Genomic DNA, 15,544 nt, shown 5'->3' with positions numbered 1-15,544 from the left:
TTGAAATATATATGAGAACCGATTAAATATTGGGGTTTGCTTATAATATAAAAATAAACCTGAATTTATTTTTACTCAATACAGCCTATGATTCGCTATGTTTGCCATCTGTTATATTTGTAGTTGGACAAAATTTTAAATTTTAAATAGTGACAATAATTTTCAAACAACGTTATACAAAGAATTATATTTAAATTGTTAAGAAATGCTATAGCACTTTTAATTTGATGAATGAAAACACAGATAGGAACTTTTTCGCTTTGTTCTAAAATTTAATTTATAAATATATTAATAAATTAAATATAAGAATTAATATATAATTTATACAATATTTGTATTATAATTTTAATCTTACAGAACTGGGAAAACTTGGAATTAGTAAACAATTTAAAAGAAAGGTTGAAAAGTAATGGTTTTTTAAAATGCTATCAATGTGATATTAAAATAAAGAAAACAGAAAAATTTTTGTCACACATCAAGATTTGCTTAAATTTAAAGGTGAAGTATCAGTATTATATTTATTATGCATAGTATTATTAGTATTATTTATTCTAATAAATAAATGTGATAAAGACCCTGTTGAAACATTATGCTTAGTGCCTGAACAAAAAATTTGCCTAAAATTGTGCCACACAAATTTAGATTTCAACTCATATTACTTTTGGTGTCTCCCATTTCCCATTTCATTATTTGGAATGACAAACAAGCTGATAGAAAATGGTAATCGTTGTTTATAAACGTAAACAACACCAGTGACATGTTTTTCATGTTTTTAAATCAAGATACATTTGGTATATAATTTTAACCATATACTTGTGTTTATAGGGTTCTAATTCTGTTGAAAACGGGGAGCAAAAAGATGATGGTAACAAAGATCAGCGTCCAGTTTATCTGCCAGTAGAAGAATTAAACGCCATCTGTGGAAAAGTTGACAATAGAAATAACAGCGGACTTTCTGAAGTTCAAAATGAAAGAGGCCGGAAAATTGTAAGTGTGAATTTTTTAAAGTTTTATTATTAAACCTTTTGTCCTATTACTTCATAATTTGGGACATATTTATTACTAGTATGTTTACCCCTGACTTCATTGCGAGTGTCTAGGATATGTTGATTGACCGAAATAAATACAAATGTATACAAATACTAAAATATATGCAAATAATCAAAATACAAATAATCCTTTGTTACTCTAATGGCAGTTGTAGGTAACTTTTAATATTTAGTTATGTATATTAAACAACACTTTGAATTTATAATGTATTGTAATGAACAGGAATCCAGTGCAGATAAAAACAGCAGGAAGTCTGAAGATAAATTTAATTGTAATAACGAGATGGGTATAAAAATTATTCCTGAAGAGAACGTCGCCCTCGACAAGAGTACGGTACCAAAAGAAAAAAAAAGGGGAAGAGTGAGTTACTATTTTTGACATTTCATTTATATCTGTAACCTACCGCATTGAAGTTAATACTCGTACTAATTTGTATTTTACTTTTTTTAGAAGCGAAAATTTAATGATTCTTATAATTCTGTTGTAAAGTGTGGTGTGTGTGAGCAAATGATTGTAGAAATAAATTGGAAGGATCATATCTCGGAAGATCATTGTTTTATAGCTTGGAAAGCCGGCGAAAATTTTGTAAGTATTGAGTAGATGTAAGTTGCCTTAAGAGCACATTATGTTAATATTATTAACATCTGAAAAGGTGGATTCTTTTAGTGGCCAATTACTTCCACTAAAATTTACTACTTACCATGTTAAGCCAAGTGCTAAAGGCCTCTATTTTTTATCCAGCCATTACATGTTTCATGCATACTCATCGGATCCTCAGATTTGTGTTTTTCTACGTCTTCGCCAGTATCTGCTTCCTTCCACTTGTGCAGTGTATATTTGTTTCAACCACACTTCATATATATTTTACTTGTAACTACAACATGTTATATGCAGCTTATTTTGCATACTGTTATTGAGCTCCAGGCTGTTCTAAAAATTATCTATAAGGATCATCTGCTCTTCATTCTACAACACAATTTAATATTTTTATTTTTAACAATTACAGAATTGGGAAGATTTGGAATTGATAAATAATTTAAAACAGAGATTAAAAAGCAAAGGTTTTTTAAAATGTAATCATTGTGATGCTGAAATGAAGAAACCAAAAACATTTTTGACTCATATGAAAGATTGCTTACATATAAAAGTAGTGAGTACATAGTATGATTTATTTAATTTGTAGTAGATTTGTAGTAGACACTTTGATGAAATTTTGTTACACAAATGAGACATTTGTAATTATAATAAATAGTTTCGTTTATATTATTGTACGTATTTTTAGTGCAAACAATTTTAAAACTTCGATTATGATAAATACTAGGAATGTTCGTATTCAAGTTTATCAAAATTTAATAGTCCTTATTATATGGCAATTTTTAAAAGAATTAGACAGTTTTGAATATTGTAATTAAATGTTCTGATAATAAATTAAAATAAGTACTCCTTTCAGTGTAATTTATGAAGTCATTACCTATAGGCGACGGTAATCAATTTTCGTTGCATAGTTCCTAATATTGTTAACACTAAAATAAAAAAAAAATAGCTAGAATTATTACGTAATTAATTATAATAATTATGCAGGAACAAAGCGGAGATGAACAAATTAGATCTGAAGAAAGGACAAGTTTTAAAGAGACGGACGAAAAGCTTATTCCAGAGAACAGTAGTGCTGATACGAGTGTGGTACCAACGAAAAAGCGTAGGGGAAGGGTAAGTTGGTATTTTATTTCAAAATAACTTTTTTATCAAAGAAATATTGAGAGTTAAGGCGAGGCACTCGCTATTAGTTTGATATTGCAAAGATTGGCATCTCGATGCCAGACCCGATCCAATGCCGAAACGAAGTCGGGTTGGGCAATTTTCATAAAAGCTCTCGAGCTTTTATGGAAATTGCCTGACCCGACTTCGGACTTCTCGAGAGTTTATGATAATGAATTATCAGCTTTTTGTCCGGCAGACGCATAAAATCGTTGTAGATGGTTGCTGCTCCGATAGCATAAACATTAAAGCTGGCGTCCCGCAGGGCTCTGTGCTATTCTCAACGTTGTTTCTGCTGCATATTAATGATATGTTAACCTTAGGTGACATTCATTGATATGCGGATGATAGCACTGGGGATGCCCATTATACGGGTCGTACCAATGTCCCTCGTTCCATCGTGGAGAACAAGCGTGAACAGCTTGTGTCTAAAATCGAACGTTAGCTAGGGTCTCTGATTGGGACTGACAAAATTTAGTTCAGTTTATCCCCGCCAAGAAACAAGCTTTCGCGTTCACCGCTAAAAAAAACATTTGTTGTGGCTCCACAATTCCAAGGCATCTCTAATAATGTATAGTTCCGTGGCCATCTTGAAGATAAGGTGAAGCTGGCATAAGATAAACTCGGTGTGATTAATAGAGCGAAGCGAGACTATATGCCGGATCAACGATTAATGCTTTATAAATCGCAAATCTGCCCCACATGGATTATTGCTAGATACACCACTTTAGATACCAGTTAGAACGCTTTAACTCAGTGGAATGTCGAGCTATGAGAATTGTCGATGATCCCAGGCTCACAAGCGGTATCCAACCTTTAAGTCTTAGCAGAGATTTTGCCTCACGCGTATTCTACTGTTTATATAACGGACTGTGCTCAAAATAATTTGTTCAATATGATACCCATTGCCGCTTTCTACTATTGAAGAGTTCGCTATCGACAGAGAGTTCATCTCCATATCTTAGAGTCCAGATGGTCGCGTACAGCACGGTCAGAGATGGTTCCTCCCACGAACGCTCAGGTTATAGAATGAGCTCCTTGTCGAGGCTTTTCCAAGAGATTACTAATATACTTAATACGATCGTATACTAATTTATTTAATTATTTAATATAATTAAATCGTATGTAAACCTTATTTAATTTTAGAAACGTAAAACGTTGGATGTTTCGAATGATGGACCAGCAAAACCAACGGTGACGTGTGGTGTTTGCAAACATGTAGTTGATGAAGAGGAATGGAAGTCTCATGTCTCTGGGAGTCATAATTTTGTTGCCTGGAAAGATGGTGATGATTTTGTAAGTATTGGTGTAAACCAATAATGTTATTTAAATAGCTTTTTGCAATTTTCTATACTAAGTCGTGTGCTAAATGTATTTTGTTTTAATAGATTTTTTTTTCTTATTATTTTTCTCTTGCGCTTTGACCAGACACAATTTTTTTAAATATTTTTCTCCATCCTAAGGTTGCCTAAAAGATTTATTTATTTATTTATTTAATTAAAGGAATACCAACAGCATATTGCATTGTAACATATATAACAAACATTAAAGATGCCGCTGTTTAGCGATAAGGTCGCCCATCCTTGCCTCTTTATTTTGCTGGTATTAATTTTGTTTGTCTACAAATTGTTAATCTTGATAATTTGTATTCTTTGAAGTTGAAGGGAAGAGTTTTCATTCATTCATTCTTTTTTCCACAGAAAAACCACATAAAAGTAATGATTGATTTCTATGATTAGATGGCAATAATTGTAATCGTTGGAGTTTGAGATTTAAATATAGTGTTTTTTTTTTAATGTTATAGTACTTTTAGGTATTTTAAATGACCGATATTGTATTAATTACAAAGTGCTTAACATATTTTTAAACATTTATTATCAAATTATTTTTAAGGATTACGGAGATCCAGAATTATTTAACACATTGAAAGAAAAGTTAAATGAGAATGGTTTCCTGATATGCACTTTTTGTGACATTAAAATAAAATCTGTAAAAAGATTTTTAACGCATGTGCAAAAATGTGCAGAATTCAAGGTTGGTAATATCATTAATTCTTCTCCGTATTTATTCTTAATTGTTCTGACAGACATGACCCAAATATTTTTTTTTTAAAACCTTTATGGGACTTTACGAATATTAAAAAATAAGCAAATCGTTCTTAATAATAATATAAGAGAGAGAATATATATATATATATATATATTATACATTCCAAATTCATCAATTGACAATATATTTCGATAATTTAGTCTAATATAAGAAGCTTCTCCAAAATTAGATATATACATATATATATATATATATATATATATATATATATATATATATATATTATTTTCATCAATTGACAATATATTTACGAAATAAGTATGTAGAATTTAATTTTGGCTATTTAAAAATTGTACACTGCGGTATCCGCTGACATTGATGCTCCTTTCCACTTTGGGTTTGCTGGAAGAAAACTCTATCAGAGTTAAGCTCGCTTTTGTACTTTTGTTTACCTCTGTCATATTTTTATAACTAATGTGTACAATAAAGTATTAAATAAAATAAAAATAGAATTTATTCTTCAACGTACCTTATTACTAGTATTTATATTTAATATATTATAGACGACAACTGCACCTCAAAATACACCGAAAATTAACGATATAAAGAAAGAACCTGGTACGTCTGAATCACCCGAGATGACAACATGCGGTGTATGCATGCAAGACGTTGAAAATCGTCTCTGGGTCGAACATATATCTTCACAACATCACTATTTGGCTTGGAAAGACGGCGAGAAGCCACTTGTAAGTAGTCCATTAATAATTTAAACTGAACAAAACATGATAAATCTACGACTATTAATTTTAAAAATGAAAATCACTGAAAATCAGCGTCATCTTCGAAAGAACATGGCATATAGCTGACACCATTTTAGTGCTTTTTCTTGGTTTATTTTTGTTTATTGTTACTTATGATTAATGTATATACATTAATAGTCTGGTTGCGATTATTTTTTTAGATATTAAATTTTCGATCTTGCTACTAAAAGGCATGGTTATTAATTGAAGTGTTTTTAATGATCGTCTATTATTTATTGTTTTTTTTTTTATATATTTTTTGTTTTATTATTATATTTTGTAATATTTATATATATATACGTAATGTGTGTTTCAGGATTTAAATGACGAAGATATGTTAAAACGTCACTTGGTCAATATGGTGCAAGAACACGGCGCGTTGATGTGTGTCAATTGTGGCTTATTTCGCAAATATACGATGAAGACGGTCAAATGTTTTCTCGGTCACATCAAAACATGTGGTTTGAATGTTAGTATATACATATTTATTTAAATATTTAAGAGCTAGTGATTCGATATCAAAAATATTTAAGACTAAAAAGTAAACTATGTCACATTTCTTAGTATTTAAAATATTGAAATAAATTATTAGTTATGCTGTAATATAATAATAATTTCTCTAGTACAAATTAACCTTTTAGACTTGCGCTTTGCATGGTTTTTTATTGTTTATAAGAGGCGTAAATTATAGGTTATCTAAATGATCACATTAATTTCTGCCTGTTATCAACCATAAAAATTACCAGAGGGAGACTTTGTACAAAAGTCGATTGCATGGGTACCTCTGTCCCATTCGTGTTTCAACCGTGAAGCAGTTGTGTTTGCATAGCTGTGTTTCGGTTTGAAGGGTGGGATATGGCGTGAATTTACAGGGTACAGAGGAATAACATCTGAGTCCTCAGGAATGGCAACACAGGGGGGGTATCATGAGCGAAACGGTGTGCTCTGTTATGTTCATGGTGCTGCTCATGTCTATAGGCGACGGTTACCACTTTCCATCAGGTGGGCCGTCAGCTTGTTTGCCATTCTATGTTGTATAAAAAAAAAATATTATCTAATTTTAAAATTATATTTTACAAAATTTGTAAAATCTTAGTCATTTCTATGAGGCTGTAATGTTTAACAAGTTTTATTATCTAAAACTACGTAGGACATAATTATGTTAAAATCATAATAAGTTATTCATATATTTTAATATTCAATTTATTTCAAATGTGTTTACTAAGCTAATTATATATTATGATATCCTTGACAAAAATCTATTTTATCATTGACTCTTAAATTCGTAGCAGGTAGTTGTTGGTCTATTCTTAAGGTAATACTTTTATTATAAATTTCTATATAAATATCTATTATAATCTATATACAAATTTCTATTATAAAGAAAAATGTATAATTAAAAGTGATTTGTTATTGTTTAACAAATATAATATAATAGTAAAATTTTAATATTTTAGATTTCATTTAATCAAACAGAAGTAAATGATGATACCAATACAAGTACGATTGAGTTACCAATTATAAAAGAATCAATGGAGGTTTCACTGAAACAGTACGACGTACTTGTAAGATGTGCAGTGTGTCAAGAGAGCATGAATTCATCAGATTGGATCGAGCATATATCTAAACAACACAATTATTTAGCTTGGAAAGTTGGAGATGAAGTTCCTGTAAGTATTTGTAGATGTTATTTCAAGATCGTTTTATAAAACTTAATAAGATAAACAAGCTGATAGCCCACGTGATGCAATGTGGTAACCATCGTCGTTATGAATATTAGGAAATTGACTCTGACGCTACAAGGCCCTTTTTTGGTATATCTGTATGGTAAATATCGTATAAAGGTCGTGGTATAAAAGTATAAAAGGGTTGTCACTTCCCATCCCATCTTGAGATCATACCGTGATAACATGACATTATAGTTATAATTTCTGTAATATTGATCGTGGTGTTTGTAGCTCATAAAGAAAATAAAATCAATATGTTTATTGAATATTTTAACCAATGGGATTTTTAGTCTGTATTCTTATATTTTTAGCTCATATTTTTGTTTATTGAATATTTAACCAAACTTGTATTCTTATATTTTTATTTTCAGAATTTAGAAGACGAAACATCGCTGTGGCAATACCTTTACAATATCGCAAAGCAAGAAAACGGATTGATCTGCAGTAAATGCGGATTGGTTCGCAAGTATGTAAAATCTTATTTACACCATATAAAAATCTGCAATGGTGATAATAATGAGGTTAGTATCATTGTAATAGTACACTACAAATAGATAAATACAATACTGTTTGAAATAGTAAATTTTTTTGGGATATATTATTTAATTTTTATAATCTTTTAGGGATCCAATGAAGATTCAGTAGTTTTGAATTCGTCTACGACTAATGTAAATATTTTAAATGATTTGGGAGTCAAAGGCCCTGTACAGTGTGGTGTCTGCAACAACACAGTGGAAGAAAACCAATGGATTACACATATCCAACAAGAACACGGATATTTAGCTAGGGTTAGTGGACAACCGCCTTTGGTAAGTGAATTTTTATGATTTTTTTTAAAAGAAATAATCGCAAATGTTTTGTAAATTGTATCATAGGAATTATAGGAATAAAGTATGCTTTAATAATACATAACATATATAGTAATAAAATAATTGTATTTTGAAAAATGTTTGGGATTATTAAATAGAATGCATGACTTATACATAAAAAGATTAGATTATTATTTATTTTTGTAGGACGTAAATGACTCGGATATGGTGTATGAGCATTTATATACAATTTTGAAGAAAACTGGCTCCCTGATGTGTAATGTTTGTGGTTTAATACGCAAGTACGTTAAAAAATATATGGAACATGTACAGTCGTGTACTAAGAAAAATCTTACGAATGAAGAAGGTAATTACTATAATTTTCTTGTCTCTTTAATTAAATAATTTTCAACTAAAATAAAACTGAATTTAATTCCAACGAAATTAACTAATTTCATAGAAATTGAAGTTACTTTTGCTCTCATACTTGAGATTATCATGGTATGTTATGTATCTGTTACTGACAAAAAGAAAACCATGGAATTTGTTTCCCTGACAGTCTCATATGTGTGATATGGGTGTAATGGAGAATTTACCAGAGGAAGACTTTGTACAAAAGTTGTTTGCTTGGGTACCTCTGTCCCATTCGTGTTTTAACCGTGAAGCAGTTGTGTTTGCATGGCTGTGTTTCGGTTTGAAGAGTGGGATATAATGTGAAATTACAGGGTACAGAGAAATAACACCTGAGTCCTCAGGAATGGCAACGCATGGGGGGTATCATGGGCGAAACAGTATACTCTGTTATGTCCATGGTACTGCTCATGTCTATAGGCGACGGTTACCACTTTTCATCAGCTTGTTTGCCATTCTAAATTGTATAAAAAAAATGAAAAATAGAAACTACGAGTATGTAATCAACTGACCATAAAAAAATATTAGAAAATTAGATTATTTTTCACTCCGAGATATGATGCATCGATAGTAGTACTACACTCCTGTGAGAGTGGCGCCCTCTGTTCTCAAGAATTTATAGTCCACTTATCAGACGACGACGTTATGTGCCTTCCTAATCACGATGTAGGTAACAATAATTTTAAGATGGTCCAAACATGAATAATTCATAGATTTATTCTGAGCTATATAAGAGATACCTTCTTTTATGCAAAAAATACTAAGCGGATTTGAATAAAATTTGATATACGGAAAAGTTATTATGGTTTCAGGAATGTATGTGTGTGCCGTGTGCAATGAAAAAGTCCTCCCGCTAGATTGGAAAAATCACTCCATGGACAAACATTACAACGTCGCGTGGGTTGTTGGCGACAAACCAATTGTGAGTATGGTCCAAATTTGTACAACTTTAATACCTTTAAATTATCGGGTCGAATGATAGAAATTCATACACAGAACTTCTTTATTTATAATTCAGAGATGTCTTAATTTATATTTGCCTTAATCGATTCTGTCTTTGAGTATGTTGGAAAGAAATTAAATTTAACAATAAATTTGTATATTACAATGGTTTAGTTTTAACTTTATTATACTTAGATAAATTTTCTATTTGTTCTGCCAATTAAAAATAATAATAATGATTATTATTTCTATTATTATAATTTTAAATTTAATTAATTTAAAATTAAAATAATAGAAATAACATTAAAAGCGGCCAGTTATAATAGCATAGAAAGAGGACGTGCCTCGAATAAGGACCTATGTAATTGAGATAATATATTTTTTGTGCTTTGTAGGATTTAACGAGTACGTACGGTGCAGAAAAAAATATAAAGGAATACAAGGAAAAATATGGTGAATTGGTTTGTAAAACTTGTGGCGTGTCCAGATCTTCATATATGGGGTTCTATGCTCATATAATTACGTGCGGGAAAACTGACGAGGTATATATCATATTCTTTTAATAATTCTTTATGTATTATTTTTTGTTAAGCAAGTGAAAACATTTTTGTGCTAAAAATCAAGTTCGTAAATAAATGTTAGTTTATTTTTTAATAATCTCCGTATTTTTTGTTTAATTTTATAACATGCTATATAATAACTAGGCCCAATATGAAACGTCTCCTTTATAAGTTACTTCTATTTCTAGGAGACGGAAATGTATAAAGTCATGTGCGACATATGCAATTGTAAATACTTGTCTATATATAAGAGTCAACATATGGGTATGCACAGAGAACAGGAATATGCTAAAGAACGTAAACAGAGAGCCATAGCAGCACAGGGGAAAGATAAGGACGATGTATTAACTGTTACTGGTCCAAGGAGAGCAGCTGTAAAGTGAGGATATAATTGTTTATTAATTTTACTTATAAATAATTATATGATAAGGTTAACATTTGATATTATGAAACATGAGAAATGTTTCGTATGTGAAAATTGGTATGCTTGTAGGATTGGATGTTTCTAGAAGGCGTGTGAAAGAATAGTAATGAGAGTAAAGATGATGAGTGAAAGAGATGTATGATACAAGTATGATTGTTCGACGAATGGATGAAACAAGATGGCGTTACGATTCGAGTACTGTAAAAGAGCTGTGGAGCAAATAAATTTATAAAAATTGAATATAGTCTGATTTTCCGCCCACGAATTCCTATATGCTTTATGTAGAAAGAATAGGAAGTCGAATGTGTTTGTAATGGTTGAAAATATGTAGATAGTGCTTACCTACCTACATATATGTACGACTTTAGTAATGCATTTACTTAAATGAAATTTGTTATATCATATTAATACGAGTATTATAAATGTGAAAGTTTTTAAGAATGAATGAATGTTCCTTTGTTACCTTTATACATAAAAAGTACTGGAAGTATTTGAATAAAATTTGGTAAATGGGTAGGTTATAGCCTTATTTATCACGTAGGATAGTTAATGTATTGATTCACGCGGGCGAAGTCACGGGATACAGTAAGTAATTAATAGTTAAGAAACTGCTGTTTATTAGCTTACAAATAATCATAACACAGAACATCATGTAGACTAAGGCGTTCATTTTCATTCGTGTTTCAATCGTGAAGCAGTTGTGTTTGCATGGCTGTGTTTCGGTTTGAAGGCTGGGATATGGCGTCAATTTACAGGGTACAGAGGAATAACACCTGAGTCCTCAGGAATGGCAACGCATGGGGGGTATCATGGGCGAAACAGTATACTCTGTTATGTCCATGGTACTGCTCATGTCTATAAGCGACGGTTACCACTTTCCATCAGGTGGGCCGTCAGCTTGTTTGCCATTCTAAGTTGTATAAAAAAAAAAAAAAACTAAGGCGTTTAATGTATATAGGCGATGGTTATTTCAGCTTGTTTATATTTTCAAGTTGTATGAAAAAAAATTGTTACTTTATAATTTATATGTTCCTAAGACATAAAAATTAAGCTACAACCATAATGTGAACCAATTATTATATACAAATATGTAAATTTTTTTTTTTTAATTTTAAAAATTTGATTTTAGGGCCAAAAGTGTTATTGATAACTACAAAGAAATCAGTGAAGTAAGTATAAAATTAACAAGTATATTTGTGTCATTTAGTCACAAACAATATTAAAAATAAACTACTTCTGTTACAGTTTAAGTACAAATGTTCGGAGTGCGGTTTCGGAACAGACGTAGAAATGAAATTTTCTCGTCATAAATGTAAAAAACAGGATTTCAAATGTGTATCTGATTCAGAGAACTCCGAAGAATCTGAGGATGAATCTGATGATTCTGATGTCGACTCCGATATTTCTGACGAAGAAGAACAGACACAAATAAAAAGACGGAGAAGGCGTGGTGGAGAAACAAGTTAGTAGTTTTTGTTAAATATGTATAACGATTTTTTTTTCTAGTAAAAAAAAAACGAATGTTGCGAAAAGTTATTATATATTTTAATAGGCTACTCTCCTTATTCATAAAAACTAAAATGTCCTACAAATCTATATTAACTATTAGTGTGTAGTTACTGTCTTTCAAATTGAGAAATTAGTGCAAAAGAAAAGAACAAAATACTTCATTATGTGGGTTAAAATAGGTTTATGACAGGATTGACGTTTTTATGAATAAGGCGATAATTCTTTCAATAGATAAAATGTTATTTAATAACAATGTTTGTTTATTAATTTAATGTATTGGCATTTATCGTTATAGATGCGTCCTCGAAAATATCAAGGATACCGTTCGCAATCAAAGACATTAAAAGCTATTTAGAAGAAGGTTTCAATGATTAGTAAGTATTATATCACGTTGTATGTGTTCTTCTATGGGTTTTATAGAAACAGTATACGATATATTATATATACAAAATAATTATAAGGTTCTATTATTATTTTTCAGTACCAAATTAATTTTAACATCAGAAAAGTTGTTTCCCCAATTCCAAGAGTGTGAATTCGAGGCTGTGAGTAAAGACGAAGAGTCTCAGTACTTACCGCTCTTAAAAGAATCCTGCAAAGTGAAATTTTCCAGTGCTGAGTGGATGACGTATAACAGATTTGAGGCTAAGAAAAAAGGAGGTAGGCAATGTATATTTTGTTACTCAATAAATAAGTTGGTTCGATAAATTAAAAAAAAACATATATATGTTAGATTTCTCAAATGGTTAGTAGATAAATGATTTTTGATTTCGTAATGTGAGTGATGGTTATAGATGGTAACCATTTTTATTAGGTGGGTCGTTAGACTCTTGGTTTCATATAACATATACTCGATGATTTCCCTTTATGATTGCAGAAGTAACGAGCATGTTCGTGGGTGGTAGCATACAGCGCTTGTCGTGGGTACCACCCCTCAGAATCGCCCGTCATGACGAAGGAGACGCATGTAAACAGTTCGTGTCTGTCGCTTGCCACTGCGACGCCGACTGTCCTCGAAACGAGCCAGATCAATTGATCACACAAAAGTCTCTCATACAGATTTGGGACTTAGGCTACTTGAATGATGAGTAAGTAACGCCTATAGATTTAATAATATTATGTAAATATTAGAATTGTATTGTAATATCATATTTTATGATGTGAGATATGATCTGTAATAATTTCAATATTTTTTTGTTTGATTGGTTACCTTTTCTTTAAGTGGATGTATTGAAATAGACCATTATCGAATTTTTTGTTTGAAAGTTTACTTAGGGATAAGGGGGCTTGCTTATTATTTTTAATTTAATTTATTGTCATTTACAGTAATAATTTCAATATTTTTTTTTACCTTTTCTTTAAGTGCTATTGAAATAGACCATAGATACTAGAATTGGGGTAATCTATCGTTTGTCGCTTCTAATCATTAATCAAATTTTTATAGTTTTAACTATTAACATTAGAAATGTGAAATATTGCAAGTAAATATTAGATTGAATTTACTAACAAAGCGACATTATCTTCAAGTAAATACGATTAAATACACGTCACTGGGGGAAGGGATTGTTAGTAATGGGGAAATTAGTCCCCATTGCTATGTATGTAACCTATCAGGCCGACCTCCACGTGGTTCCCCCTAGAAACTATCGTGATTAATTTATCGTTGAATTCTTCACGATGGGCTAACTGAGCTGCCTTTTCATCCGCGCCTATCACCCATCACTGGTACCCCGCCAGTGTATACCGATAGCGCAGGCGGGGATATAATGTCATTTTTACCTATTAAAAAAAATACATGTCACTCATTTATGGATAGCAGTTGAGCCTGTATTAAATATGTAGTTGATTTCAGGGACGTACCGGAGTTTGTTTTAGGTTTAGCTCTGGACTACGGCACTGTTTGGGCTACGGACTGGTGTCCATCTGGTGCACGAGACATTTTTCTAAAATCCCATACAAAACCTGATAGCTTTTTGAGGATTGGTTTGTTAGCTGTAGCATGTTCAAATGGTCTCGCTTATATATTTTCCGTGCCATACCCTTCATCAATCACAAAAAGGTGAGAGAAACTATATGACATATTGAATTGTATTGTAAATATTACTCAACAACTAATATAATTTGTCGGTAATCGACAAGTAGCCAATGAATCAAAAATTAATTAATTAAATTATTTAACTGAATTTGCTCCTCAATGAATGTTTTCAAAGGATATTTACACTTTTTTCCGTGCAATCAATTGAAGGATGGCTGAAAATTAATAGACATAAGTGTGCAGATGAGTTAAATTATTTTGTTTACGTAATATGTCTATGCTATTGGACACAAGAGAGAGAAAATAAGACGCCGGATGTTGCCTTCTCAATTTATCTCACGCGTGCCATATAGTCAACTTATTTACAAATAAATTTGTATATATTATAGAAGGTCTCTCCTATAGACTGCCATAAGAATCCTTCCTTATGGTAGGCTATGTTCAGCAATGGGCAGATAACGGATGATATAATAATGATGACTATGATAGAGGGTCTTATAATTTACTAGTAGTAACTGAAATAAACAATTATCAGTATTTTATGTACCGTAAATATATTTAGAATTAGAATTTGTTTCATAAACTAAATTAATTTAAATCTTCTGAAAAAGTCAGAACATGGAATGACTCGATTGAGAAAAATCTCAATTCATTATTTTTTGAAATTGTTTGTAGATAGGTAATAATATAGACATTATTTTTACAGTGATCAAAAAATATATAAATTGAAACCAGTAGCAGAACTCAGATTTGCAATGAATTCGGATAGAAAGAAATATCAAGCGTCATCCATTTGTTGGTCTAAGGTAAGTTAGAAAAAAATTGTGCTGATATTATATTGGGAACAGTATCCTAAGCGCATTAACCATTAGTTTTATTGTTAGTTCTTTAATATAACAAACATAAAATATAAAAATAAAATATATAACAGTTGTTATATAGCTTATTTTTCAAAATTTTGACTTTATTATAATGTCTATTTTGTAATAAATACCACAGATAGATAAATAATTTATTTGCATCACATACAACATTAAAATAACATCAGATATTGGTACATACTTAAAAAAAAAAAGAATACATTTGCAAAAAAAAGACGAAAAAAAAGTGTGCCACAGTAATACAAAATAGACAGTTTAAAGTTTGTGTTGTAAGCTGTAGTGATTGAATGATTTTCTTTTATTTTATAGCAAAAAGACCATACTACTGTAATCGTCGGTTACGCGGATGGATCCAGTGCATATTTCGATCTGAATACTGAGTCACCACTCTTGCGCACTGTCGAAAACGGTGTTACTGTACTGTACCCATACTACGACGAACGCCCTCTTAATTCTTGTATAACAGGTTTGTTATAAAATTTTGTTTATTTCTTTATTAAAACTCTTTATATATAGCATACACATTTAGATGTAGTATCGAGTGTGAATAACTAACTGTTGATTGACATGGACCTATTTTAGTACCTAC

General features: G+C 30.8%; 1 protein-coding gene across 3 annotated transcripts in view; it reads left to right on the top strand.

The window, feature by feature from the left end:
- LOC113516756 (uncharacterized) overlaps positions 1 to 15,544 on the top strand; it is a 33,717-nt gene that overhangs the window by 13,455 nt on the left and 4,718 nt on the right. For all 3 annotated transcript variants that reach the window (XM_052900887.1, XM_052900886.1, XM_052900888.1), the window contains 25 exons: positions 358 to 498; positions 826 to 987; positions 1,273 to 1,410; positions 1,501 to 1,635; positions 2,057 to 2,200; positions 2,632 to 2,760; positions 3,955 to 4,104; positions 4,702 to 4,842; positions 5,421 to 5,603; positions 5,974 to 6,126; positions 7,115 to 7,327; positions 7,756 to 7,905; positions 8,008 to 8,193; positions 8,401 to 8,560; positions 9,417 to 9,526; positions 9,942 to 10,088; positions 10,295 to 10,485; positions 11,660 to 11,699; positions 11,776 to 11,992; positions 12,335 to 12,413; positions 12,521 to 12,699; positions 12,917 to 13,127; positions 13,892 to 14,098; positions 14,781 to 14,880; positions 15,265 to 15,421. In XM_052900887.1, the coding sequence (XP_052756847.1) occupies positions 358 to 498; positions 826 to 987; positions 1,273 to 1,410; positions 1,501 to 1,635; positions 2,057 to 2,200; positions 2,632 to 2,760; positions 3,955 to 4,104; positions 4,702 to 4,842; positions 5,421 to 5,603; positions 5,974 to 6,126; positions 7,115 to 7,327; positions 7,756 to 7,905; positions 8,008 to 8,193; positions 8,401 to 8,560; positions 9,417 to 9,526; positions 9,942 to 10,088; positions 10,295 to 10,485; positions 11,660 to 11,699; positions 11,776 to 11,992; positions 12,335 to 12,413; positions 12,521 to 12,699; positions 12,917 to 13,127; positions 13,892 to 14,098; positions 14,781 to 14,880; positions 15,265 to 15,421 (3,823 nt within the window). The remainder of the gene's footprint in view (positions 1 to 357; positions 499 to 825; positions 988 to 1,272; positions 1,411 to 1,500; positions 1,636 to 2,056; positions 2,201 to 2,631; positions 2,761 to 3,954; positions 4,105 to 4,701; positions 4,843 to 5,420; positions 5,604 to 5,973; positions 6,127 to 7,114; positions 7,328 to 7,755; positions 7,906 to 8,007; positions 8,194 to 8,400; positions 8,561 to 9,416; positions 9,527 to 9,941; positions 10,089 to 10,294; positions 10,486 to 11,659; positions 11,700 to 11,775; positions 11,993 to 12,334; positions 12,414 to 12,520; positions 12,700 to 12,916; positions 13,128 to 13,891; positions 14,099 to 14,780; positions 14,881 to 15,264; positions 15,422 to 15,544) is intronic.

The sequence above is a fragment of the Galleria mellonella genome, unplaced genomic scaffold (genome assembly GCF_026898425.1).
Source record: "Galleria mellonella isolate WM207_F2 unplaced genomic scaffold, CSIRO_AGI_GalMel_v1 utg72, whole genome shotgun sequence".
In the NCBI taxonomy this organism is placed as follows: Eukaryota; Metazoa; Arthropoda; class Insecta; order Lepidoptera; family Pyralidae; genus Galleria; species Galleria mellonella.
Note: the sequence above shows the minus strand (reverse complement) of the source record. Positions and strands in the feature narration are given on the sequence as shown.